Source organism: Anabrus simplex, chromosome 2, assembly GCF_040414725.1.
Source record: "Anabrus simplex isolate iqAnaSimp1 chromosome 2, ASM4041472v1, whole genome shotgun sequence".
Lineage (NCBI taxonomy): Eukaryota > Metazoa > Arthropoda > Insecta > Orthoptera > Tettigoniidae > Anabrus > Anabrus simplex.
This window is the reverse complement of record NC_090266.1, coordinates 438,587,810-438,613,967: the sequence shown is the minus strand read 5'-3', so window position 1 is coordinate 438,613,967 and position 26,158 is coordinate 438,587,810. Positions and strand designations below refer to the sequence as shown.

Sequence of the window (26,158 nt, the reverse complement as noted above, 5' to 3'; positions counted from 1 at the left end):
AGGGTGGTCGGCATCTGCCACTGCGTGTACTATCCGCACACTTTATGTTGGTGCATTTACACCCTAGTGCTGAATCGGTCGACCTCGGCGATCTTCGAGATTCGTACTGGCAACCTTTGAAACACAAACTATGAATCGCTTAAGCATCGTTGTGCGACATCTGGCGTACACTTTACGTACTAGTACTGTTGTTGTTTACACAACAAAGCCAAAGTATAGAATTCATGCTAGGAACAAGATTCGCATCGAGAAATGTTTTATAATGTTATATAATGTGTATGTGACATAGTTGTTGGCTTAAGATGATAACGGTTTAGAAACTTCGTATCGATCGATCATATTCTCGATTCAATTCAGATTTCATTTTCCTTCGGTTGGTAGCACTATCGATACCGGGACACCTCCCTCCTTACTCCTCACCCCCGTACACAAATGCACCAACATAAAGTGTGCGGACTATAATTGTGGTAGAGTATAGTGTTATGTGTGGTGTGTGAGTTGCAGGGATGTTGGGGACAGTACAAACACCCAGCCCCCGGGCCATTGGAATTAACCAATGAAGGATAAAATCCCCGACCCGGCCGGGAATCGAACCCGGGACCCTCTGAACAGAAGGCCAGTACGATGACCATTCAGCCAACGAGTATCGCATCGTTAATATAATTGAAGTTCCTACATTATGACAGGTAAACAGAAAGCAGAAGAGAGTAAGAGAGAGAGAGAGAGAGAGAGAGAGAGAGAGAAAAGTGTAAAAGACTATGTTTTAATCAATCGAACGGTTCCCTTCTTTCGATCATTATTAGTCTTGCAATAAATTAAGGTAAATTTCACATTGTACTAATACAACCTGCAAATATTCGGATTTTAAATTGCGTTAAACTGGTTATGATGTTGCCGAAAACCTATAGATTCCTTTACTAGGAATAAATTTGGGTTATTCTCCTTATTTTAGTACGTAGACTGTACAAACTGATGTGCTGAGTGGGATTTATGTCCTTTCTGTTCTTTCTTTCTTTCTTTCTTTCTTTCTTTCTTTCTTTCTTTCTTTCATAGTCCGTTTACCGTCCAGGGTTGGTTTTCCCCTCGGACTCAGCGAGGGATCCCACCTTTACCACTTCAAGGGCAATATTCTGGAACGTGAGACGTTTGGTAGAGTATACAACCGGGGAGGAAGACCAGTGCCTCTCCCAGGCGGCCTCGCCTGCTATGCTGAACAGGGGCATTGTTGGGGGATGGGAAGAGTGGAAGGGATAGGCTAGGAAGATGCCGTGGCCTTAAGCTAGGTACCATCCCGGCATTTGTCTGGAAAGAAGTGGGAAACCACAGAAAACAATTTCGAGATTTGCTGAAGTGGGAATCGAACCCCCTCTCTATTCGGTTGACCTTCCGGGGTTGAGTGGACCCCGTTACAGTCCTCGTTCCACTTTTCAGATTTCGTAGCGGAGCCGAGAATCGAACCCGGGCATCCGAGGGGTGGCATCGAATAACACTAACCACTACACCAAAGAGGCGGACCCTTTCTGTCCTTTAGACCCAAATAAATAGTGTTTTCTATGTATTTCCATACTTATGTCCCTTATATTGTACCGTCGTAAGTCTGGTTCCTTGGATAAATGGTCAGCGTAGTGGTCATCGGTACAATGGGTCTCGGGTTCGATTCCCGGTCGGGCCGCGCATTTTAACCACGTCCGGTTGCCCAGGAAATTTCTAAGTTCCAGGACAGGGGTTGTTTTAAGGCATTGGGCCGTAAAACTGCGCTTCACATATAATGCAGACCCCAAGGAATTGAGGAAAGGTCAGGAAGTGGCTGAAGATTATTTTTTTTCAATTTGCTTTACGTCGCACCATCACAGATAGGTCTTACGGCGACGATGGGATAGGAGAGGGCTAGGAGTGGGAAGGAAGCGGCCGTGGCCTTAATTAAGGTACAGTCCCAGCATTTGCCTTGTGTGAAAATGGGAAACCAAGGAAAACCATCTTCAGGACTGCCGACAGTGGGGTTCGGACCTACTATCTCCCGAATACTGGATACTGGTCGCACTTAAGCGACTGCAGCTATCGAGCTCGGTAGTGGCTGGAGAAGAAGATACTGTACTGTGGTTTTTTTGCTTTCTTTTTTGTGGTTTAACGTCGCATTAATACATCAAAGGTTTTCGGGGCGATGGGAAAACACTAGGATAGGGAAGATAGCGGCCGTGGCCTTAATTAAAGTACAGCTCCAGTATTTGCCTGGTGTGAAAATGGGAAACCACAGAAAACCATCTTAAGGGCTGCCGAGGGTGGGATGGGAAAAAACCTTTTCCCGAATGCAAGCTCAAAGCTACGCGACCCTAACCGCACGGCCAACTCTCTCGGTGATATTGTAGTGACGCATCTGGCAACCTTGTCTCCAGAGCGCAATTCCTTCCCCTAAATTTCTCAACTTTCTCACAGCAAATTGAACTCACGTCCACCTGGGTCAACTGAGTCCAGCACTAAAACCTCGGCTAGGTATTCCCTGGCCTGTGTCATAGTACAATAACTTGATCCCATGCTAATCGATATAAACATATTACTGAAACATTCAAGTCTTGTTTCACTTCACTAACTACTGTATTTAAAATAATGTTTATTCATGCCGAGAAGAGATTCACAGCATCAATTCTCCAAGTCATCAAGCTGTAATCGAAAATGCTCTTGCATAATAGCATTATTTTTACTAACTTGACTTGGTTATACATTGTATCCATGCATGTTTCAAGGTGAACTTAATGATGACTCGTTTACACTTTGATTTAACAACTTGGTGATTGTGACGATAAGGATGACTACCAACAGCTTATTGTTCACATTTGTAGCCTAGAGAATTAGTTACAAGTAGTCACTGATAGTGAAATCAAAGTTCAAAAACATCAATTACCGTACTTACTGATATAATTCTTGATTTCGTTGTCATAAGAACACACCTTCCTGCTTCTGATTAAGGTACAAAGTTTGAATTTGTTATCGTGATTTAGTGGGAGTTTTGCTTTTCTCTGGCACTATAAAAGAACGCAGGAAAGCGGTTTAAGATCAGTCTGGACCTTGCAGTAGAACATTCATCACTGCAATCTGCCAAGGTAAAAGAGAATATATATTCTATTTCAGAATATTGCACGCTATACTAATTTCTGATTAGAAAATATTAATATTTAACATTTAAACGCTGTTATCTTCATTTAAATATATGAAACTTTAAGTCTCAAAAAGTTGAATCATTTTGAACTGTCAATGTCAAATATTAATAAACATAGAGTACAATATCCCAATAATCACAATTACGGTTATCCTTATAACAGATGAAGGTCTGCATCTTATTATTGGCTGCCGTTGGAGTCGCATGTGGAGCTGTGATACACAGAGGTAAGTTAGAACATGGACGTAGATTTTTCCCTAATTATTTGGATGGATAGAAAGATATTAGTGCATATGAAGAACTGAAACTAAAACTTACAGTAGTTTATTAGTAAGACCAAATGATGAAAGGAAGTAAAGAACACTTAAACTTCTTTCTTTCTTTCTTTCTTTCTTTCTTTCTTTCTTTCGCCGGGCTGAGTGGCTCAGACGGTTGAGGCGCTGGCCTTCTGACCCCAACTTGGCAGGTTCGATCCTGGCTCAGTCCGGTGGTATTTGAAGGTACTCAAATACGACAGCCTCGTGTCGGTAGATTTACTGGCACGTAAAAGAACTCCTGCGGAACTAAATTCCGGTACCTCGGCGTCGCCGAAAACCGTAAAAGTAGTTAGTGGGACGTAAAGCAAATAACATTAATTATTATTTCTTTCTTTATTTCTTTCTTTCTTTATTTATTTATTTCACTTGCTCGTATTAAATTCCTGCTTATCACAGAAAGTTAATTACCAAACAAATCAAATTCCCCCTGATTTAACAACTGAATGCACATTAAAACCTCGGAAGGTGCGTTAAAACGTTCTGAATAGAGAGCGCCAAGAAATATATTTTACACTTGTTTCTTTGTTGGGACTTCTGGCATTTTTTGCAAAATCGTTCATGTACGTACTGTAAATACCTAAAAGAAGTCGACTTTTGACAGAGAAACCTGTGCCTTAACTGACACATTAAAGACACTTCTCCGTGAAAAAAATTCATCCCAACTGCATATTATCAAATTGGCCACTTGAAGAGGACTTACGGAAAATTAATAGATATAGCCCACGTATCTTCTGGATTGATGGCATTGTAACTAACACAGAATTCTTCGAGAAACGTCGAAAGACACCGCTTTATTATCATTATTAAAACATATTAATTATTAATTCATTACTAATAAGAAAAAGAAGCTGCGGTTTAAGGATATATATTACCCTAATAATCCCTAAATCTTCCTTTCTAACCGTAACCTTAAATGTCCACATTCATAATTAAGCAAAACGTGTGTGTCCCACAGACTCACAGCAAGGCTTGACTTTGAAGGCTATCATAGCACAGCCTTTCTTTCAAACCCAGTGTAGATATAAAAAATGTATTTTACCATTTTGGTGTGTTGTTTAATTTGAGGGAAAAACGCTGTTGCTCAGCCTATGGCCCAGCTTAATAAGCTGTGATAAAACATCGCAACCTGCGACTTTTGTTTGGCTGGTTTGTTGAGATTCAGACGATCAAAGCCAACACCAGATAAACATTGCTCATTAAGATATAATTTTATGTTTATGTACAATAGGTCGTCATTACAGTATAATTATATTGAATCCTTATATTCGAAAATATGGTACTGTCCACGTTAACTGCCTCTCTGTTTACTTTATGTACGCTTAAGAATATACACGACCAGGTAGAAACGAAATATCCTGATTTGATGTGAAAAGATTCGTTCGAAGACTCACGGTTACAACACGAAACTAGCATAACTATTTTAACAAGACAGAAAGAATGGAACATCACTTTGATTTAGAAATTATATTAAGGCACATGAACCGAACAGAAGAAAAGACCGCTCCATGACGCGTGACCCATAAGGAAACAAAAATCATGCAGTCAAGCACCGCGGCTTTACGGTTAAACCACAACAGCCACACGGTGTACATTGCTACGCTCTATTATTTCATGTTGCGATATCGAATCGGTTAGTCAACTCTTGATACCGAAGAGACCAGGAAGGCAAATGAAGCATATCAACAGTCTACTGACACGCTCTCTTCTCAAAATATCTGTACTATTTGCGAGAATATTGAATATACGCCATTATTCTGCCACTTTTCCCACACCGTGGTGGGGTCGCGGGTGCAATATGTGTCAAACATATTGTGGATTTCGCCCCGTTTCACGGCCGGATCCCTTCCTTCCCCCAATATTATGTGGAGGGGTGAATTCACTAATAACGCGTTCCTGTGGTCGATGATAGTGTAGAGTATTGTGTGTATGTGTAGGATGAACACAAACACGAAGTCCCCGAATCAGAGAAATTAGCCAGAGGCGACAATAATATCTGACTCGAACGGAAATGGAACCCGGGACCTCTGAACCGAAGGCCTCGACAACGACCATACAGCCAGGGATGGACGCAGAATGTATTATTATTACAATTATTTATTATTATTATTATTATTAAATCAATCAATATTATCTATCACCTACTACATATTTATAATTTGCTTATAAAACAAACATGTAACATAAGGAACATTTGATATCATGACCATAACCACGGGACAAACCATTTTACGTTGAATTTGAATCACAGGACTGTGACAGTTTATTTTTAAATTCTCGACTGCTTTGCCTGGCATTACAACCATGGTCGCTTTACACAACAGCCGCAGATATTTGAATTCTCCTCATATGACACAGTACAAGATTCTAGTTAAATTTAAGAAGGGGCCGATGACGTAGATCTTGAGCCCCTGTTAACACCAAGCACCATCATCGTATCAAATTTATGAAGCATATATTTACTACCAAAATAGAACATTAATCACGATATTAAACTCTCACATACAAATTAGCATTTAGCCGCATTGCCTGAACAATAAAGATAATTCATACAGTAATGTACATTCCGTCCAATATTGCACACAATTACTAAAGAATTTCTCGAGTTACACAAACCATGTTATTATTCCAAAGAAATCTTGCTATACTTTGTAAAGATTTCGACTGAATAGATAGTGTAATATTACCAAAAATCCCAAACTTCACGCTGTAAGGTGAGTGCCTTAATAGTGTATAAGCTCATAAAATCATCTAGAGAAAGGGTATAATAATATCGTCTTATAATTCTTTTTTCGACAACCTTTAGGTAACCAAAAACGAAATCTGCATGATGATCTAGAAGATTTTCTGGCCCTTATTCCCGTCGATCAAATCAAAGCCATTGCCTTGGACTACCTAGCCAACGATGCTGAAGTACAACAAGCAGTTGCCTACCTTCGATCCGATGACTTCAAGAACATCGTCGCAATTGTCGATAATGAACCCGAAACGAAGCAGGTACGAGCACTATAAACCGAGTCTTTTCTAATATACATTCGTCCAGTGCCCTATGATAGATTATTAACATGACTTCTCTTTCACTCCAGGTCCTGAACTTCCTCGTTGATCATGGTCTGGACGCATACGCTTTCCTCAACAGGATTCACGATTTGCTCGGAATTCCTCACGTTAATCCTGTGAGATCCCGTCACACAAGGAGCATTCGCAACCTCATTGATGACATCAAGGCTCTTCTGCCCATCGAGCAAATCAGGGCCCTTTATCACGAGAAGTTGGAGACTAGCCCAGACTTCAAGAACCTCTATGACACGTTGAGCAGTGACGAATTCCATGTACGTAAAAAGAAACTTTACCGGAATCCTACATTTTATCCAGAATTTACGTTCACTTTATTTCGTTTAATCTCACAATTCTGTATCTCTTCCTATCTCTAGAATTTCATCCTGAGGTTGAAGGCTCTGCCAGAAGTCCAAGAGTTGGTGCAGAAGTTGAGAGATCATGGAATTGACGTGGACAAAATTGTTGACTTCTTCAAGTCTATCTTTGGATGGAACCTGTATGTTAAACATTCCACACGCAATCTCCATGATGACCTTATGGATTTCGTTGCCCTCGTTCCAGTCGATCAAATCAAAGCCATTGCCTTGGACTACCTAGCCAACGATGCTGAAGTACAACAAGCAGTTGCCTACCTTCGATCCGACGAATTCAAGAACATCGTCGCAATTGTCGATAATGAACCCGAAACGAAGCAGGTACGATCACTATAAACCGATACACTTCACATATTTTTCCTAACAACGCCCAGTGAGAAATTTTTACATGACTTTTCTTCCATTTCAGGTCCTCAACTTCCTCGTTGATCATGGTCTGGACGCATATGCTTTCCTCAACAGGATTCACGATTTGCTCGGAATTCCTCACGTTAATCCTGTGAGATCCCGTCACACAAGGAGCATTCGCAACCTCATTGATGACATTAAGGCTCTTCTGCCCATCGAGCAAATCAGAGCCCTTTACCACGAAAAGTTGGAAACTAGCCCAGACTTCAAGAACCTCTATGACACGTTGAGCAGCGAGGATTTCCATGTACGTAAAAGGAGACTTTGTCGTTTCCCTATATTTAAACTTTAAGTTGAATTTATTTGATGTCATCTCAAAATTCTGTATCTCTCCCTATCTCTAGAATTTCATCCTGAGGTTGAAGGCACTGCCAGAAGTCCAGGATTTGGTGCAGAAGTTGAGGGACCATGGAATTGACGTGGACAAAATTGTTGACTTTTTCAAGTCTATATTTGGATGGAACCTCTATGTCAAACATTCCACACGCAATCTCCATGATGACCTGATGGATTTCGTTGCCCTCGTTCCAGTCGATCAAATTAAAGCCATTGCCTTGGACTACCTAGCCAACGATGCTGAAGTACAACAAGCAGTTGCCTACCTTCGATCCGATGACTTCAAGAACATCGTCGCAATTGTCGATAATGAACCCGAAACGAAGCAGGTACGAGCACTATAAACAGAGTATTTTCTGATATACATTCGTCTGATGCCCAGTGAGATATTATTAAAATGACTTCCTTCTACACCAGGTCCTCAACTTCCTCGTTGATCATGGTCTGGACGCATACGCTTTCCTCAACAGGATTCACGATTTGCTCGGAATTCCTCACGTCAACCCCGTGAGATCCCGTCACACAAGGAGCATTCGCAACCTCATTGATGACATCAAGGCTCTTCTGCCCATTGAGGAAATCAGAGCCCTTTACCACGAAAAGTTGGAAACTAGCCCAGACTTCAAGAACCTCTATGACACGTTGAGCAGCGAGGATTTCCATGTACGTAAACGGAGACTTTGTCGTTTCCCTATATTTTGTTTTAAAATTTAAGTTGACTTTATTTCATATCACCTCAAAATTCTGTATCTCTCTCTATCTCTAGAATTTCATCCTGAAGTTGAAGGCACTGCCAGAAGTCCAGGATTTGGTGCAGAAATTGAGGGATCATGGAATTGACGTGGACAAAATTGTTGACTTCTTCAAGTCAATTTTTGGATGGAACCTGTATGCCAAACATTCCACACGCAATCTCCATGATGACCTGATGGATTTCGTTGCCCTCGTCCCAGTCGATCAAATTAAAGCCATTGCCTTGGACTACCTAGCCAACGATGCTGAAGTACAACAAGCAGTTGCCTACCTTCGATCCGACGAATTCAAGAACATCGTCGCAATTGTCGATAATGAACCCGAAACGAAGCAGGTACGATCACTATAAACCGATACACTTCACATATTTTTCCTCCAACGCCCAATGAGAAATTTTTACATGACTTTTCTTCCATTTCAGGTCCTCAACTTCCTCGTTGATCATGGTCTGGACGCATACGCTTTCCTCAACAGGATTCACGATTTGCTCGGAATTCCTCACGTTAATCCTGTGAGATCCCGTCACACAAGGAGCATCCGCAATCTCATTGATGACATTAAGGCTCTTCTGCCCATTGAGGAAATCAGAGCCCTTTACCACGAAAAGTTGGAAACTAGCCCAGACTTCAAGAACCTCTATGACACGTTGAGCAGCGAGGATTTCCATGTACGTAAAAGGAGACTTTGTCGTTTCCCTATATTTAAACTTTAAGTTGACTTTATTTGATGTCATCTCAAAATTCTGTATCTCTCCCTATCTCTAGAATTTCATCCTGAGGTTGAAGGCACTGCCAGAAGTCCAGGATTTGGTGCAGAAGTTGAGGGACCATGGAATTGACGTGGACAAAATTGTTGACTTTTTCAAGTCTATATTTGGATGGAACCTCTATGTCAAACATTCCACACGCAATCTCCATGATGACCTGATGGATTTCGTTGCCCTCGTTCCAGTCGATCAAATTAAAGCCATTGCCTTGGACTACCTAGCCAACGATGCTGAAGTACAACAAGCAGTTGCCTACCTTCGATCCGATGACTTCAAGAACATCGTCGCAATTGTCGATAATGAACCCGAAACGAAGCAGGTACGAGCACTATAAACCGATACACTTCACATATTTTTCCTAACAACGCCCAGTGAGAAATTTTTACATGACTTTTCTTCCATTTCAGGTCCTCAACTTTCTCGTTGATCATGGTCTGGACGCATACGCTTTCCTCAACAGGATTCACGATTTGCTCGGAATTCCTCACGTCAACCCCGTGAGATCCCGTCACACAAGGAGCATTCGCAACCTCATTGATGACATCAAGGCTCTTCTGCCCATTGAGGAAATCAGAGCCCTTTACCACGAAAAGTTGGAAACTAGCCCAGACTTCAAGAACCTCTATGACACGTTGAGCAGCGAGGATTTCCATGTACGTAAACGGAGACTTTGTCGTTTCCCTATTTTTTGTTTTAAATTTTAAGTTGTCTTTATTTCATATCACCTCAAAATTCTGTATCTCTCGCTATCTCTAGAATTTCATCCTGAAGTTGAAGGCTCTGCCAGAAGTCCAGGATTTGGTGCAGAAATTGAGGGATCATGGAATTGACGTGGACAAAGTTGTTGAGTTCTTCAAGTCAATTTTTGGATGGAACCTGTATTCCAAACATTCCACACGCAATCTCCATGATGACCTGATGGATTTCGTCGCCCTCGTCCCAGTTGACCAGGTGAAAGCTATTGCCTTGGACTACCTAGCCAACGATGCCGAAGTACAGCAAGCAATTGCCTACCTTCGATCCGATGACTTCAAGAACATCGTCGCAATTGTCGACAATGAACCCGAAACGAAGCAGGTACGATCACTATAAACCGATACACTTCACATATTTTTCCTCCAACGCCCAATAAGAAATTTTAACATGACTTTTCTTCCATTTCAGGTCCTCAACTTCCTCGTTGATCATGGTCTGGACGCATACGCCTTCCTCAACAGGATTCACGATTTTCTCGGATTGCCTCACGTTAATCCTGTGAGGTCCCGTCACACAAGGAGCATTCGCAACCTCATTGATGACATTAAGGCTCTTCTGCCCATTGAAAAAATAAGGGCCCTTTACCACGAGAAGATGGAAAGTAGCCCAGACTTCAAGAACCTCTATGACACCTTGAGCAGTCAGGAGTTCCATGTACGTAGGGAGAAATCTCGCCATCTTCCTACATATTCCTTCAAATTTTAAGTTGACGTTTTCTCAAATCATTTCACAAATCTGTTCTTCTTTCTCTTTCTAGAATTTTATCTTGAAGATGAAGGCTCTTCCGGAAGTCCAGGAGTTGGTGCAGAAGTTGAGGGATCATGGAATTGACGTCGACAAAGTTGTTGACTTCATCAAAACTCTATTTGGTTGGCAATAAAAGGTCACATATTTTGTCAATTTTTTAGTAATTTTTATGTAAATTCCCGCAAATATATTTAGTTTTAATAATATATTTGTACCACTTATCCGTAAACAATAAAAGATCTGCAGTTCATTGGGCCATGTTCTTTAATACCTATGTAAGTGATATTCTGGTATGAAAATTGAGAAATCAATCTATATCTTTCTACTACTGTCCTACAGGAGTATACATCTACCACGAAAATATTATATGTATCGGCATATTTCTCCCTGTTTAATTTTGGGAAGGACGTCCCTACGTTTTAGGATCAAGAGCGGCGATTCTTCACTTCTCTTCATGCAATGCCCTAAATTCTTATTACCTGATGGTGAATTTGCTGCAGATATGTTCAGCATCATACCACTGACCTTGAAGATTACAAATTAATAAAATAATATTCAAAATACCTCCGTGGGTCAGGAGGTAGTGCACTGGCTTCTCGCCGTTGGGTTCCATGGCTCAAATCCCGGTTACTCCATGTCAGATTTGGGCTGGACAATGTGGTGGCGGGACAGGTGTTTCTCCGTATACTCCGGTTTTCTCTGACATCTTCCAATCCAGCAACATTCTCCAATATAATTTCAACTCTCAGGCACTAATCATACCACCAGAGGAGTATGACAGGCTTCGGCAGCCGGCACAATTCCTATTCTCACCGCTAGATGGGGCTTCATTCATTCATTCATTCATTCATTCATTTCCATTCCATTCCATCCTTGACCCGGTCGAATGACTGGAAACAAGCTGAAGATTTTCATTTTGTAGAGAATATTTGCAATGTTTTTTCTCTTCTCTGATGTTTTGTATTCATTTCGTGGTTTAATTGGATTCATAGAGCTCTTTATGTTACTCCATCCCGTAAACATTCATCTCCACGTAAATACTTCAGCCTAATCATTCTTCAACTGTCATACCGTAATCATAACTTGTCTTGGCCATTTTCCCCATTTTTGCTGCCTTCCACATTCGCAAAATTTAAGTGATACTGAATTCATCCCACCCGTCTAAGTATTTCATGTTCTGACTTCGACGAATCCATCTCCAGCATCAAAATTATTAATTTTCCTTTCATTTGTAATCCAGACTACCCAATGTGCACACTTCTCACACATTTTAAGACGACTGTTTTCTTTAATTCTCCACAAGTCATTGTCCGGGCTTGAATTTCACATTGTGATGTCAACCGACAAAACATTTCGTCTCTCTTTGCCAAAACGTTTTATGTTTGATCACCTGTAATAGCAGTCTTCAGAACACTACCATCTCACGAACTGTATTAAAACGTATAGATATACCGAGCGACTGGCTTGGTGGTTTGAGGTGTCACGTAGATGTCAGCTTGCATTCGGGAGTGGGTTCGACCCCACTATCGGCTGCCCTGAAAATGTTTTCCATGGTTTCCTACTCTCACACCAGGCATATGCTTGAGCTGTACCTTAGTCAAAGCGACGGTCACTTCCTTCCCACTCCTAGCCCCTTCATATTCAGACGTCGCCTTAAGACCAGTCTGTGTCGGTGCGACGTACAGCAATTTTTTAAATGACATATAATTCGACACAAGATATTACAACGAGTGATGTAACACATTGCGTCTTTAGTTTCCTCTGTACTAACCATATAAATACTCCCTTCTCAGTGAGAAAAGCTTAGTGGCTCCAGACCACGCCAGATGGCGCATCATATCATAACAGTCTATGGGTAATAATCGTTTAAATTCGTCGTGGTACTGGGATCGAACACTCTGCATTTCCTTTTTGCACGGAGTAGAAAAGACTTCGATTTAACAGCGGCTAGTTTTACTATCCATGCAGCTATTCATTCGGCAGGCGGAGGGGCTTCTCTTTACCGCCGGCTGTCCTGAGAATGCCTCTGCATGGTTTTTGATTGTCTTGCACTGAGGCGAATTCCGGGACAGTTCCTATTATAGGCAACGGCCGCACACACCTCACCTTCTCCACAAATCACAAATTACGTCACCGATACAAATCGCCTGAGGAAAGGCGTTACCGTTTAAATGATTCGCCTTACCCTTTCCAGGTATGCCTTTAAGATTTAACCCCCACCCCAGCCCTTCTCACATTTTCCGCGCCTCAGATCACCTGAACACTTCTCCTGGCCTAAGAGAAGGCGTCAGACTCTAGGAAACATGCCCTTCCCCATCAGAGGACGGAATGAAAGCGTTTTGGTAGTACTGGGGTTTCCTTCTTATTAGTTACTAGCTGGAAACAACCCGCTTCGCTGGGGTATTTATTTATTTATTTATTTATTTATTTATTTATTTATTTATTTATTTATTTATTTATTTATTCATTTATTTATTTATTTATTTATTTATATTTTATTTATTTATTTATTTATTTGGATTTTTCTGTTCCTTCTTTATTTTTATTACGTTTATGTTGTACATAAATATATTACATACTAAGTACTTTCATATTAATACATTATTGTACACTACATTTGTTGTCTGGCGCATGCATAATCAGATTTTCTGCTTGTCCGACACGTGAAAAAGCAACGTTGAGCTGGTCATATGAGAAACATGAATCTTCCAAATTAACTCCGCAATACTGGAACGTTTGTCCCTGAGTCTTATTGATAGTCATACTATGAGGTCATCTCACTGGAAATTGTAATCGTTTGAAACGAAATGACAAATCATTTGAGATCAATGGAATTCTTGGTATGGAAACCGATTTTACTTTTTCTTTCCCGGATAGTATTACTGCCTTGATGATATTGTTGAGGAGCTGTTTCAATAAGCATGTGTTTCATATTCAAGAATTACAGAAAATACTCAAAGATGTCCTCAGGCAGCAAACTGTTATTGATCTGAGATTACCATACTCCTGCCAGATGGTAATATAAAACCAGGGAGTGCACATCACAGCCTTCTAGAGTACATTCTCACTCCAATCCTTTCATTACATTCTCACTCATTTAAATACATACACTGACGAAGTCGTCCACTTTCAAAACCCACATCTCCCACACCACTACAGCTTCCGACACGCAACCGCAACCATTATAGTGCACGACGAGAGACTTGAGATTACTACTACACACAATCACCACTGGGCTGCGGTGGGTAGTTGTGGCTGCAAGGTGAAATATACGGACATACACGTCTATTTTATATATAGTCTGTCATTTTCAACCCCCACATCTTTCACACCACCACAGCTACCGACACGCAACCACTATAGTGAACGATAGAAGACTCAAGGCTAATACTGCACACAAACACCAGTGGTCTGCGGTGGGTAATTTTGGTTGCAAGGCGAAATATACAGACACGCACGTCTATTATTTTTATATAGTTGGCAACTTTCAATCCCCACATCTCCAACACCACCACAGCTACCGACACGCAACAACCACAGTACACGATGGGAGAATTGAGGCTACTACCACACACAAACACCAGTGGCCTGCGATGGATAGTTGTGGCTGCAAAATTAAATATACGAACACACACGTCTATTGTTATATGTAGTCGGCCAATTCCAACCCCCATATCTACCACACCACCACAGCTACCTACACATGACCACTACAGTCCGCGATTGGAGACTCGAGGCTACTACCACACACAAACACCAGTGGTCTGAGATGGATAGTTGTGGCTGCATGGTGAAATATACGAACACACACGTCTATTGTTATATCTAGTCGGCCACTTTCAACCCCCATCTCTACCACACCACCACAGCTACCGACAAGCAACCACCATAGTATACGATGGGAGACTCGAGGCTACTACCACGCACAAGCATCAGTGGTCTGTGGTGGGTAGTTTTGGCTGAAAGGTGAAATGTACGGACACATACGTCTATTTTTATTGGTAGATAGATTTGTTGATGCTATTAAGGGGGATACGAATATAATCAACACAGTCATCTCACTCAGACGATGACTTGTCGAGAGACCTCATTAGAAGAATATTCAGACAAAACAAACCACGACGCAGGACATCATGACCTGAGGTGCTATTGAATATGATTGCAAATCTCCTCTACTTTGTATTCTGTGTCCATGTCACTATTAAAGTTGCCCCGGGCCTGATGAGTGTTCGTGTTTTTTACGGTACGATAGTTAGTAGTATGGTGTGTTGTATGCAGATGAAGAGAAACCCAACTACAACTCTCCGGGCCAGAGGAATTAACTATACGCAATTAAAATCGCCGACCTAGCCGGGAATCAAACCTGGGTTCCTCTGAACAGAAGGCCAGTACATTGACCGTTCAGACAAGGAGCCGATCCCCCGCTGGTTTACTGCAAGGTCATATTTCAACAAGACAATGCCAGGCCTCAAGCAGCACATGCCTTCTTAATGGAAGCAATGTTCCACTTCTGCAAGGTTTACAAGCCATACTGAAAATATGTCAGGTAAGGTCAATTTGTCAAAAAATTATAAATAACTTTGAACACGCGTGAATGAAGGGTGTTTAGGTATTCTTCAGGGCACCATCACGACGTTATTTGATTCAATGCCCGACGTTAGTATATGCTTATTAAAACAGCACCTTAACAATATCATTGAGACAGTAATCCTAACCGGCAAAGAAAAAGGAATCTAATCTAATTTTATACTCTGATGAAGATGCACATCAATGCTGGTTAACATTTCAGTCCATTGTTTAATGCCGCAAATTCAGTGTTCCTTTAAAGAGTGTATTTTCTCTTTTGTTGTCCGTTAATTCTGGAACATCTGAAGAATAAAACAAAAACGAAAATGTTGCCATTAGATAATCGAATGCATAATTGGATTAGAGTATACGTGAAAAATATGCACTTAAAATGTGATATACAGTCTTACCTCATTCCGTATTACAGTAGATGACGGTGACCATTCACAAATTCTCCCAGGAAAAAGAACGATGGTTGTCGGCCAGCACGTTCTTGTACTTTGAGAAGCTCCTCTCAACGTCTACAGATGCGATGGTAGCATACTTGAAGTGCACTAAGTCACTGGATGTAAGTTTCCCTTCAGTTCTGGTGATGCTAAAATCTTCACCCGTCAACAATCGAGAGATAGAGCACAAAACATTAAATCCCGAATTCTTGTCAAAATATGTTTCAGCTTGTCTGATATTGATGTACGAGAATCACCATGGACGCATTTTAATTGGTCTTCAACTGTTCTCACTAAACTGATCATTATTTCAAGAGCCACGCCTCTCTCCTAAAGACGTGTAATAGCTGACGACAAGGAACCGAAATTTGCCTTGATGTATGCTAATTTTTCCTCCATTTGCGTATCTGAAAGCAATCTGAATGGCCTTGGCGCCTTGCTCATCGACAGAATCTATTACATGTTTCACTGGCTGAAATTTGTCACAGTAGTAAACACAGGCGTTGATCCACGTTCCCTACCATGTGGAGCAAGGCTGCGGTGGTAATAGAATGTCACGTGTTTGGGATTTCAAAAGTTCCCTGCGTGGTGGAGCAACCTTCTTGGTTTGCGACACAAGCTTGTCAACTTCAGGGAAATTTGATCTGACTTCTTCGGCTACTCTGTGGAACTCATGAGCTAGGCAGGTTACGTGCACCATTCGTGAGTAAAATGCTTTACTAGCGTTAGCAGTTTTTTTTTTTTTATGTAAGGTGCTTGTCATCAGTCACGAAGATCAAAACATCATCATGCCCTACACCCTCAGGCCACAGTAGTGCCTTTAATTTATCAAAGACAGGGCGAGTTGGCCGTGCGGTTAGGTGAGCGTAGCTGTGAGCTTGCATACGGGAGATAGTGGGTTCGAACACCACTGTCGGCAGCCCTAAAGATGGTTTTCCGTGGTTTCCTATTTTACACCAGGCAAATGCTGGGGCTGTACCTTAATTAAGGCCACGGCCGCTTTCTTCCCATTCCTAGGTTTTTCCTAGCCCATCGTCGCCATAAGACCTATCTGTGTCGGTGCGACGTAAAACAAATAGCAGATTTATCAAAGAGGCAACATATTACTGAATGGTTCACAGAATGCAAAACCCCGGTCGTGAGCAAAAATATTTTTGCAGGTCTATCTACTTCCAACGTAGCCACGATAACATTGGCAATGTAACGGCCCTCAACGTCACTGGTATCGTCGATAGAGATGTTCCCTCTTCCTTCCCCCACGCAGTCCGACTCGTTGGCTGAACGGTCAGCGTACTGGCCTTCGGTTTAGAGGGTCCCGGGTTCGATTACCGGCCGGCTCGGGGATTTTAATCTTAATTGGTTAATATTGATGGCACGGGGGCTGGGTGTATGTGTTGTCTTCATTATCATTTCATCCTCATCACGACGCGCAGGTCGTCTACGGGCGCCAAATAGAAAGACCTGCACCTGGCGAGCCGAACCCGTCCTGGGATATCCCGGCACTAAAAGCCATACGACATTTCATTTCCCCCACACAGATTTGTACTCTTATTTTGTTCTTGTGCCGAGTTGAACCGTGTTGTTGTGTTCTCTACATTCCGTGCATTTTGCAGACGTTTTGAATACAATGCAGAATTCCTTGTCAAGGTGACGGAAATACCCCTACTCGATCCGAGGTAATCAGTCCCCCAGGTAGCTAATCAACTAATGGGCCTTCTAACTAGTCGCTGCATCACCACTTATCAGATCTTCAACAGGGTGATTGCTTAGAAAGCTCTGTAGACATTCTGGTGTTTTAAGTGCGTTCTGTTACTCTGCGAATGTAGAGATAGTGACGATGACAATCTTGCTGATAACAATGATATAGTTTAAAACAATGTGTATGAAGGAAGGTTCAGGAATCGTACAATAGTTCGGAAGATGAAGTAGGTGAAGGAAGTTCTGGAAGCAGCAAATATAAATGAACATTAAGCTAGTAGTCACAAAGAATCATGTGTAACAACCATAAATATTCATGATACAGTGGGGAAAAAGTGGCATTGAAGACGAAGACCAAGAGTAACGTTAATACCACAATCGTTAAATTTCATAAAGGAATAGACTGATATATAGAAACTGCATGCGTTACATTATTATACACATTAACGTGTTGCATCCCAGAACTTAAAATATGTAAATGTGTCATCAGACCTTACCAGCGAGGCCGGTTGGCACTGTACACAAACAAGTCTTTATTATGCTGCACGGTAACGTTTTACCTGAGACGATAATACATACATATATACATACATATATACATACATACGAGGGTCATTCCATAAGTTATAGCAACCGTGGTATATCTTGCGATAATGCGACAACATGGGAATGCCACGATGTGCACTGAACCGGTAAGGCAGTCTGTATCTGAATGCCAACATAAAATAAGGTTGCAGTACTGAAGGTCACGGCAAGAGTTGAAATGAAACACACGCACTGAAACTCCGTGTAAAATTATTGTGCACGAGTACAAACGGAAGAAAAAATGAACCAAAATCAAAGCCAACCACTGTGCTTCAAAATAGTTTCCCAGTGCATCCACACAGCGTTGCCAACGATGGGGAAAGCGTTGAATGCCATTGGCATTGCCATCAATGTGCGCCACCCGTCGCCGATATGCTTATTTGCAAAGCCCTTCCCACGCAAAGGATTCATCAATTGTAGAATGAGGTCGAAGTCGCATGGACTGGTGAGTAGGCTGGGTGAGATAGGATGTCCCACCATCACCGCTGTACACAATTCTTGATGACGTCTGCAGTACATTCTGTAGCGTTAACATGGAGTATGATTCCATTATCCAGCACTGCCGGACGTTTGCGCCGAAGTGCACGACGCAGATGGTAAGCAGAACATGGCGGTAGTATTGGGCATTGACGGTTTGGCCCTCCCTTACAGGGTGATACTCCAGAATACCGTGGCTGTCATACGCCAGAATGAGCATGACCTTGATGGGTGATAGATTCTGTCGCATGTTGTGTCGTCGGAGTGTAGCTGAGTAACGCCATTCTGATTATGCCTTCAGTCCTGGTTCGTACGCTCGTGTCCATTCCCTTCCCGCTGAAGTCGCTCCAGGTTGATACGCCTGGTCTCATATCGCGTCTACTTCTGCGCCTCTGATAACTGATATGACCCCCAGTGTGAGCACTTCTTGCGTACCTTCATGTTCTGTCGTAAAATGAGGAACACTGTTGCTCTCGACATACCCGTCCGTGTCATTAACTCCTGCACAATCCAACGTCGGTCCTTTGTTAAACACTGTTCAATTACAGCCAGGGACAGGTCAGTATGGGCAGACGTGAGCCGCCCACTTCGCGGCGAGTCTGTCGTTGCTGCGCGTCCATGTCGTAAAGACTCCACCCAAAGTGCAACTGTTCGATAGGGCAATGCCCGATCACCCACAGCTGCTCTTAGTAGCATTTCTGCCAGCGAGAAAGACAATTTTCACGTATGCTTGCTGTTCCACTCTGCTTACATCCATCTTGTAGCATGGCCAAGCTCAAACTAAATTTTTCAGGCGCTGCATAGTGGGTAACTTCTAGCATCCAGCCGGTTAAAAATAATATTTCCCACCCCTCTCTTTGGTGCCCATTTTCTGTGAGTCGTGTTTATAAGACACTGGGCTACAGTAATTAAGTGTTGAAAGTTCGCTCTGTCTGGTTGTCTTATCTCACCGAAGGCCTAAAGTGGCTCTTCTTCGTTGGGGGATAATATTCTGGCGAAGCGAGCACACAGTTGTTTTTATGTGAGCAGTAATTACGTCAGAACAAAATATTTATTTGGCGTGCAGTGTGATTATATTATGTATCGTTTTCTGAAAATTCTATTTTATTGTCCGGAATGCGTGCTTAAAAGTCAGGCACAGGGTGTCCAAGCGCTATCGAATTATATAAATGTATAGTTGACTTTCGAAATGGATTGCCTTTGATTTATGTAATGAAACTTTCTGAAGTTATCTATACTTTAATGAATAGAAAGCTGTGACTTTTTGCTGCGACCAGGCGCGACCATAAGAGGAATCAACTTTTTTCAGAAACAATGTACTCTGCAACCCGGAGGTCAGTATTCGAGCTGTGGAGGAACAGCAGGAAATACAAGCGGAACGATGATATTGCGAATATTGCAATTGAACATTTAGGCCTTGAGGATTGTTCCGAGTATATATCCAAGTCAGTAAGAAAACTGGTCAGTATTTTGTGCGCTAAAATTCTATCACCCTGGACAAAATATAGTAGAAAAAGGGACAAATTCCTGAAGTACAATAAAATTTTGTTGGACCAGAGAGTGAGCCTTGCAGAAGGACGTGTATCACAACAATGTCAGGATGAGCCTGAAAGTACTAGCACTCGAGGACGTCCGCGTAAACTGTTTGCATAATTGAGTGAACGGTCTATGAGGAGGAAAACTAGATCACTTCTTAATGAAATATCACAAGAAGAAATAGTTTCTACCACTCAGATGAGTCATCGAGCTTCTGGGAAAAAGGACGCCTCTGATATTGTTGGTGAACATTCATTTGCCTCTCCTCAACGTGCGATAAAAATGAAAAGGTCACGCAATTTATTTTTGCAGGAACAACCGACATTGTCACGTGATCAGACTCTCGCTATGATAATTGATTTGAAATTGTCATCTAATCAGTACAAAGAATTGAGGGAAATGCTAAAACATATAGTTGTAACTTTTGCGCTCGCTATTATCTAGCGAGAGGAAGTAAAGACGAATGTCACTCCAGTGATACTTTAATCACTGACTCATCTGCAGAGGTCAGATTACAAGCGATTCTTGACCATACAGTACGCCGAATTTGCCAACTACAAGGGAATATTTTGAATATGGCAGATCAATAATGAAAATATCAGTTTAAACTTGTAACGAAGTGGGGCTGTGATGCCACTTCAGACCAAAGTCGCTATAAACCGAGATTTGCACAGGGCCGATCGTGAAGTGACGAGTCACTGTTTTGCATTTCACTTGTACCCCTTCAGATTTTGTTTAGCCACCCAAACATCGCGAACCAGGATACAATTTGGCATAATCCTAGACTTCATCATCTCGTTACTGCAGGCCTCTTAAATTAGAGTTCCAGAAAGAAACAGCTGACTTAATCCGGGAAGAGGTGCAATGTATAGTTCCCAGGAAGAGAAGTTGTTGCCTACTACGGTAGTCCTAATTGATGAAAAAATAATAGTGGCTGAACATGAGATACATTTCACTACGGTGGATGGAAATGTCTGCAGTGCATTATCTTCCTATCAGTCTCCCCAATGGTACTATATATGTGGCCCGTCCCCTAAAGAGATGAATAATATGCCTGAAGTGACTGAGAGAATAATTAACCCAACAACACTTAAGTTTGTGTTATCACAACTTCATTCATGGATTCGATATTTCGAATGCCTTCTACATATAGCGTACAGACTTGACAAAACAAAGTGGCAAATAAGAGATGTCGAGGAGAAGAAACTGGTTGAAGAAAGAAAGAAGAATATACTGGTTTGGTTCAGAGAGGAAACGGGTCTATTGGTTGATATACCAAAGCAAAGTGCTGGCAATACTAATGATGGAAACACCGCTAGAAGATTCTTCAGAGAGAGGCTTCCACTTCTTCCGATATTACTGGAATAGATCTAAATTTAATAAGCCATCTACGTGTCGTCTTAGAAACACATTCGTGTGGGTATGCCATTGATAAAGTGGCATTTGGCATGTACGAAAATGAAACTATGCAATTGTACTTATAAATATGGAAATGGTACTACATGCCTGTAACTTTGCATAAACTCTTGGTTCACGGAGAAGGGGTCATTGGGCACTGTATTATACCTATTACACAACTCTCTGAGGAAGCCCAGGAGAACTGGAATAAAGATAATAGGCGTTTCGGAGAAGTATTCACCAGGAAAATCTCCAGAAAAGACACAAATGCTGACCTTTTCCACAGGCTGCTTATATCCTCGGACCCTTATGTTACCAGCTTAGGGAAATCAAGGTAGAGGAAGTTGATTCTGCTTTCACTAGAGGTGTTCAACTTACTGCCTGAACCTCCTGTATCCGGTTCTGCCGAAGGAGATAATGACAGTGAAGTCAGCGATTCTGATGGAACTGCATCTAATGGCTAAATTGTTTGTTAATTACAGGTACTTTTTAATTCAAATATAGTAGTTATTTCATTCTCCCCGTTAGGGGAGCGGGCCGTCAGTCCAACAAAGCGACTCTTTGGCCGAATACATTTACAAATATTTGTTTTTGAATTGTTTTTATACATAATTGTGTGCTAATAGCACAGATTTTTTAATTGTAAATGATTAATATCCCTAGCCTGGGGCATAAAACAGAAAAAAAAAAAGAAGCGAGTGCTTAGAGTATGATTTTACAACAAATATTTTACCAAACATTGTGCGTCATAACAGCCACCTCCGCAGTCTAGGGAGTCCCCGGGATCGATTCCGGCCAGGTCAGGGATTTTTACCTGTATTTCAGGTTTCGAGATGACGATGAGGTAGAGACCGGGTCTAGAAAGCCAAGAATAACGGTTGAGAGGATTCGTCGTGCTGAACACACGTCACCTCGTAATCTACTGGCCTTCGAGCTGGGCAGGGGCCACTTGGTAGGCCTTGGCTGTCGCGAAAAACGGCTTTTGTGTATAGTGATAATAATAATAATGTCCGCCTCTGTGGTGTAGTGGTTAGCGTGATTACCTGCCACCCCCGGAGGGCCGGGTTCGATTCCCGGCTCTGCCACGAAATTTGAAAAATGGTATGAGGGCTGGAACGGGGTCCACTCAGCCTCGGAGGGCCGGGTTCGATTCCCGGCTCTGCCACGAAATATGAAAAGTGGTATGAGGGCTGGAACGGGGTCCACTCAGACTCGGGAGGTCAACTGAGTAGAGGTGGGTTCGATTCCCACCTCAGCCATCCTGGAAGTGGTTTTCCGTGGTTTCCCACTTCTCCTCCAGGCGAATGCCGGGATGGTACCTAACGTAAGGCCACGGCCGCTTCCTTCCCTCTTCCTTGCCTATCCCTTCCAATCTTCCCATCCCTCCACAAGGCCCCTGTTTAGCATAGCAGGTGAGGCCGCCTGGGCGAGGTACTGGTCATTCTCCCCAGTTGTATCCCGGACCAAGAGTCTGAAGCTCCAGGACACTGCCCTTGAGGCGATAGAGGTGGGATCCCTCGCTAAGTCCGCGGGAAAAACCGAACCTGGAGGGTAAACAGATGATGATGATGATGATGATTGCTAGAATTAAATATGACAGGGAAAACCGGAGTACCCGGAGAAAAACGAATTTCACCTGGAGTGACCGGGATTTGAACCACGGAATCCAGCGGTGAGAGGCCAACGCGCTGCCACCTGAGCCACGGAGGCTTTAGATGGCTTGATCTATATTCGAATTATGTTTAGTGGATTTACCCATATTAGATTTGTTTTCATCGTTCATGTGGAATTCATAATGATTTACCATCGATATCTGTTTATCAATTTCCTGATCACGACAAATAAAGACGTGAAATTAAATGTCCGTGGTCTGCTATGACGGTACTTTCTGACTTGACACGTTTAGTTTTATTTCAACTACACCATTACGCTCGTCGTCTTCGTTAACGATACCGTACTTCACTCTACAATACTCTTAAAAAACCCAATGGGCAAATGAGCAGCAACATGTACGATATTTTCCGCGCCTCGACACGCAAGCGGCCCCGAAATGAGAGTCAAGTTCGCTTGGAGTCGTGAGGCTTCATGCGAAGCGACCGTGCGGCCCCGCAATGCGCATCACGTTAACTTGGAGTCGAGAGGCTTCATGCGAACAGAGACCGGTGTTCGGAGTCGATGGAGTCGACACTCTCGATTCCAGGCTTCAGTCGCGCCCATCCCTAGTCTACAGTGCTGCCATGTCAACGCACTCTCCTTGGTAGCGCACTTCGACGAAATTCAAGCCGTAATGAGGGAAAATAATATCCTTATTTTTGTTATTAGCGAAAGCTGGCTTACACCGAGCATACCCTCTGGTATGATACAACTTGACCGGTATTCCCTCTTACGTCATGATAGATCCGATGGCAGAAGAGGAGGTGGGATGGCTATGTACTGCAGAAACGACTTAAAAGCCGGGTGATGTGTGTATCATCTAACAATGCACAGCTAGGGCCAGAATTCATGTTTGTTGAAGTCATTATTAACCAACAGAAACTCCTCATAGTTGTTGTATACAAGCCACCCAAAATAACAAATATGACTGAATTCGAATTTCGCTTACTTGACCTACTGCCTAGTTACGAGCATATTATTGCCGTAGGTGACTTCAACATTAACCTACTTACTAAAACGCACGAAACTAAACAATGTATTGACATGTTTTCTTCCTGTGATATGACCATCCTCCGTTTAGAGCCTACTAATCATACTTACACAGAAAGCTACCAAACACACACGCTCATTGACCACATTGTGACAAATAACCCAAACAAAGTTATAACTCACGGCCAGATTCCAGTCCCAGATATCTCCACTCAAGACCTTATCTAGATATCCTACTCTCTCCGAATGCCAAAATATGAACCTAAGTATGTTATTTCCAGAAACACAAAAGACATGGATATGGACGAGTTAAGACATGACGCTTACAATCTACCCTGGAATTACATACTCCTATTGGACGATATAGACGCGAAAGTAGACAAGTTCAACTCCCTTGTAATCACTCTGTACGATAAACACGCCCCTAAGCGACAGATAAAAGTTACACGCCCATCTTGTCCCTGGCTAAATAATGAAATAAAAAACATGATGGCCCACCGCGATGCACTTTACCGACGCTTTAAACGAATCGTGACCAAAGTGACTTCGAAAATTATCGGGTCTTTAGAAATAGAGTTAAACAGTTCGTTAGAGACCGTAAATTTACTTACTTGCAAGACATGACTGCAAACATGAATTCTAGCAATGCTTGAAACACGCTTCGTTCCTTAGGCATAGGGAAACCTCGGCAACAACCCCATGTGTCAGACATACCACTCGATAAGTTAAATGAGTTTTTTTACTGAAGAAAGAACACCCCCTAATATACTAAATTCCCCAAACTCAGTACCCAACTCCGTTATGAACCCTTTACCTGACCAACAACATTTTGCATTCCACCCTGTTACTGCTAATAAAGTTAAAAAAGTATTATATTCCATCAAATCAAAAGCCAGAGGAGTGGATGATATCCCTATAACTTTCTTACACAACATTATTGGTGCTGTTTTACCAATTATTACCCACATTTTCAACTACTGCCTTAAAAACGGAACCTTTCCTTCACTATGGAAACTAGCTAATGTTATCCCTGTGCCTAAGGAACCTATTTCTATCTTACCAGCGATTTCCAAAGCACTCGAGCGTCTGGTTCATGAGCAGGTGTTGGAATATTTAAACAACCATTCTGTCCTAGATCCATTGCAATCTGGCTTCAAGAAGGGACACAGCACAGCAACTGCCCTGCTCAAAGTGACTGATGACATACGGCACGCAATGGACCAAGGACTGGTGACACTACTTACTCTCCTCGATTTCAGTAGCGAATTTGACACTATAAACATCCAGACTCTATTAAACATGATGCAATCTTTTTTTTTGTTGTTGCTTTACGTCGCACCGACACAGATAGGTCTTATGGCGACGAAAGATGCAATCTTACTACTTCGATCAACAGACTATTAATTTCTTTTCATCGTACCTCAAAAATCGCGCGCAACGAATTATAACCCTTGATCAAACCTCTCACTGGCCAACCAGGAAGAAAGGCACGCCGCAGGGTAGTGTTTTAGGCCCATTGCTCTTTATCCTGTACATAAACTACATTTCATCTAATTTAAAGAATTGTAGCTACCATCTTTATCCAGACGACTTACAAATTTACTGTCACTGTGAGACATCTGATTTGCCTCATGCCATAACAGGCATCAATGCTGAACTTCAGCTACTTAATACTTACTCCTTGAAAAAATCCCTCCTTCTTAACCCCTCCAAGACACAAGCAAGCATTATTGGCTCTCAAAAATTGTTGACCACAATAAGATACGAAACTATTCCTCCAGTTATACTGAATGGTAGAGTTATTCCATTCAGCCAAACTGTGAGAAATCTTGGAGTGACAATGAACGAAACTTTAAATTGGTCTGAATATATTAAGAATGTGTGTAAAAAAATATTTTCGATACTTCATTCGGTTAAAAGAAACAGCGATATTTTACCTTGTAATGTGAGGGTCAAACTCATAGATACGCTTGTGCTTCCCGTCCTCGACTACTGTGACGTCATTCTGGTAGACGCAACGAGCTAGAATAACATAGAGAGGCGGAAGCGCTGCCTGGGTGAACCTAATAGAACGAACGTCCGCCATGTTTCCTGTTGTCACACAAGCAAGGGGGCATGGCCTTTAAATGACGAAAAGTGTA

General features: G+C 42.1%; 1 protein-coding gene across 1 annotated transcript in view; it reads left to right on the top strand.

The window, feature by feature from the left end:
* The first annotated feature begins 3,021 nt into the window (after positions 1–3,021).
* LOC136863568 (uncharacterized) overlaps positions 3,022–26,158 on the top strand; it is a 38,436-nt gene continuing 15,299 nt past the window's right edge. Inside the window, exons 1-15 of the mRNA XM_068225997.1 lie at positions 3,022–3,098; positions 3,318–3,381; positions 6,275–6,465; positions 6,555–6,800; positions 6,903–7,223; positions 7,312–7,557; positions 7,655–7,975; positions 8,064–8,309; positions 8,413–8,733; positions 8,821–9,066; positions 9,164–9,484; positions 9,573–9,818; positions 9,922–10,242; positions 10,330–10,575; positions 10,679–10,798. Of these exons, the coding sequence (XP_068082098.1) occupies positions 3,318–3,381; positions 6,275–6,465; positions 6,555–6,800; positions 6,903–7,223; positions 7,312–7,557; positions 7,655–7,975; positions 8,064–8,309; positions 8,413–8,733; positions 8,821–9,066; positions 9,164–9,484; positions 9,573–9,818; positions 9,922–10,242; positions 10,330–10,575; positions 10,679–10,798 (3,456 nt within the window). The 5' untranslated portion in view covers positions 3,022–3,098. The remainder of the gene's footprint in view (positions 3,099–3,317; positions 3,382–6,274; positions 6,466–6,554; positions 6,801–6,902; positions 7,224–7,311; positions 7,558–7,654; positions 7,976–8,063; positions 8,310–8,412; positions 8,734–8,820; positions 9,067–9,163; positions 9,485–9,572; positions 9,819–9,921; positions 10,243–10,329; positions 10,576–10,678; positions 10,799–26,158) is intronic.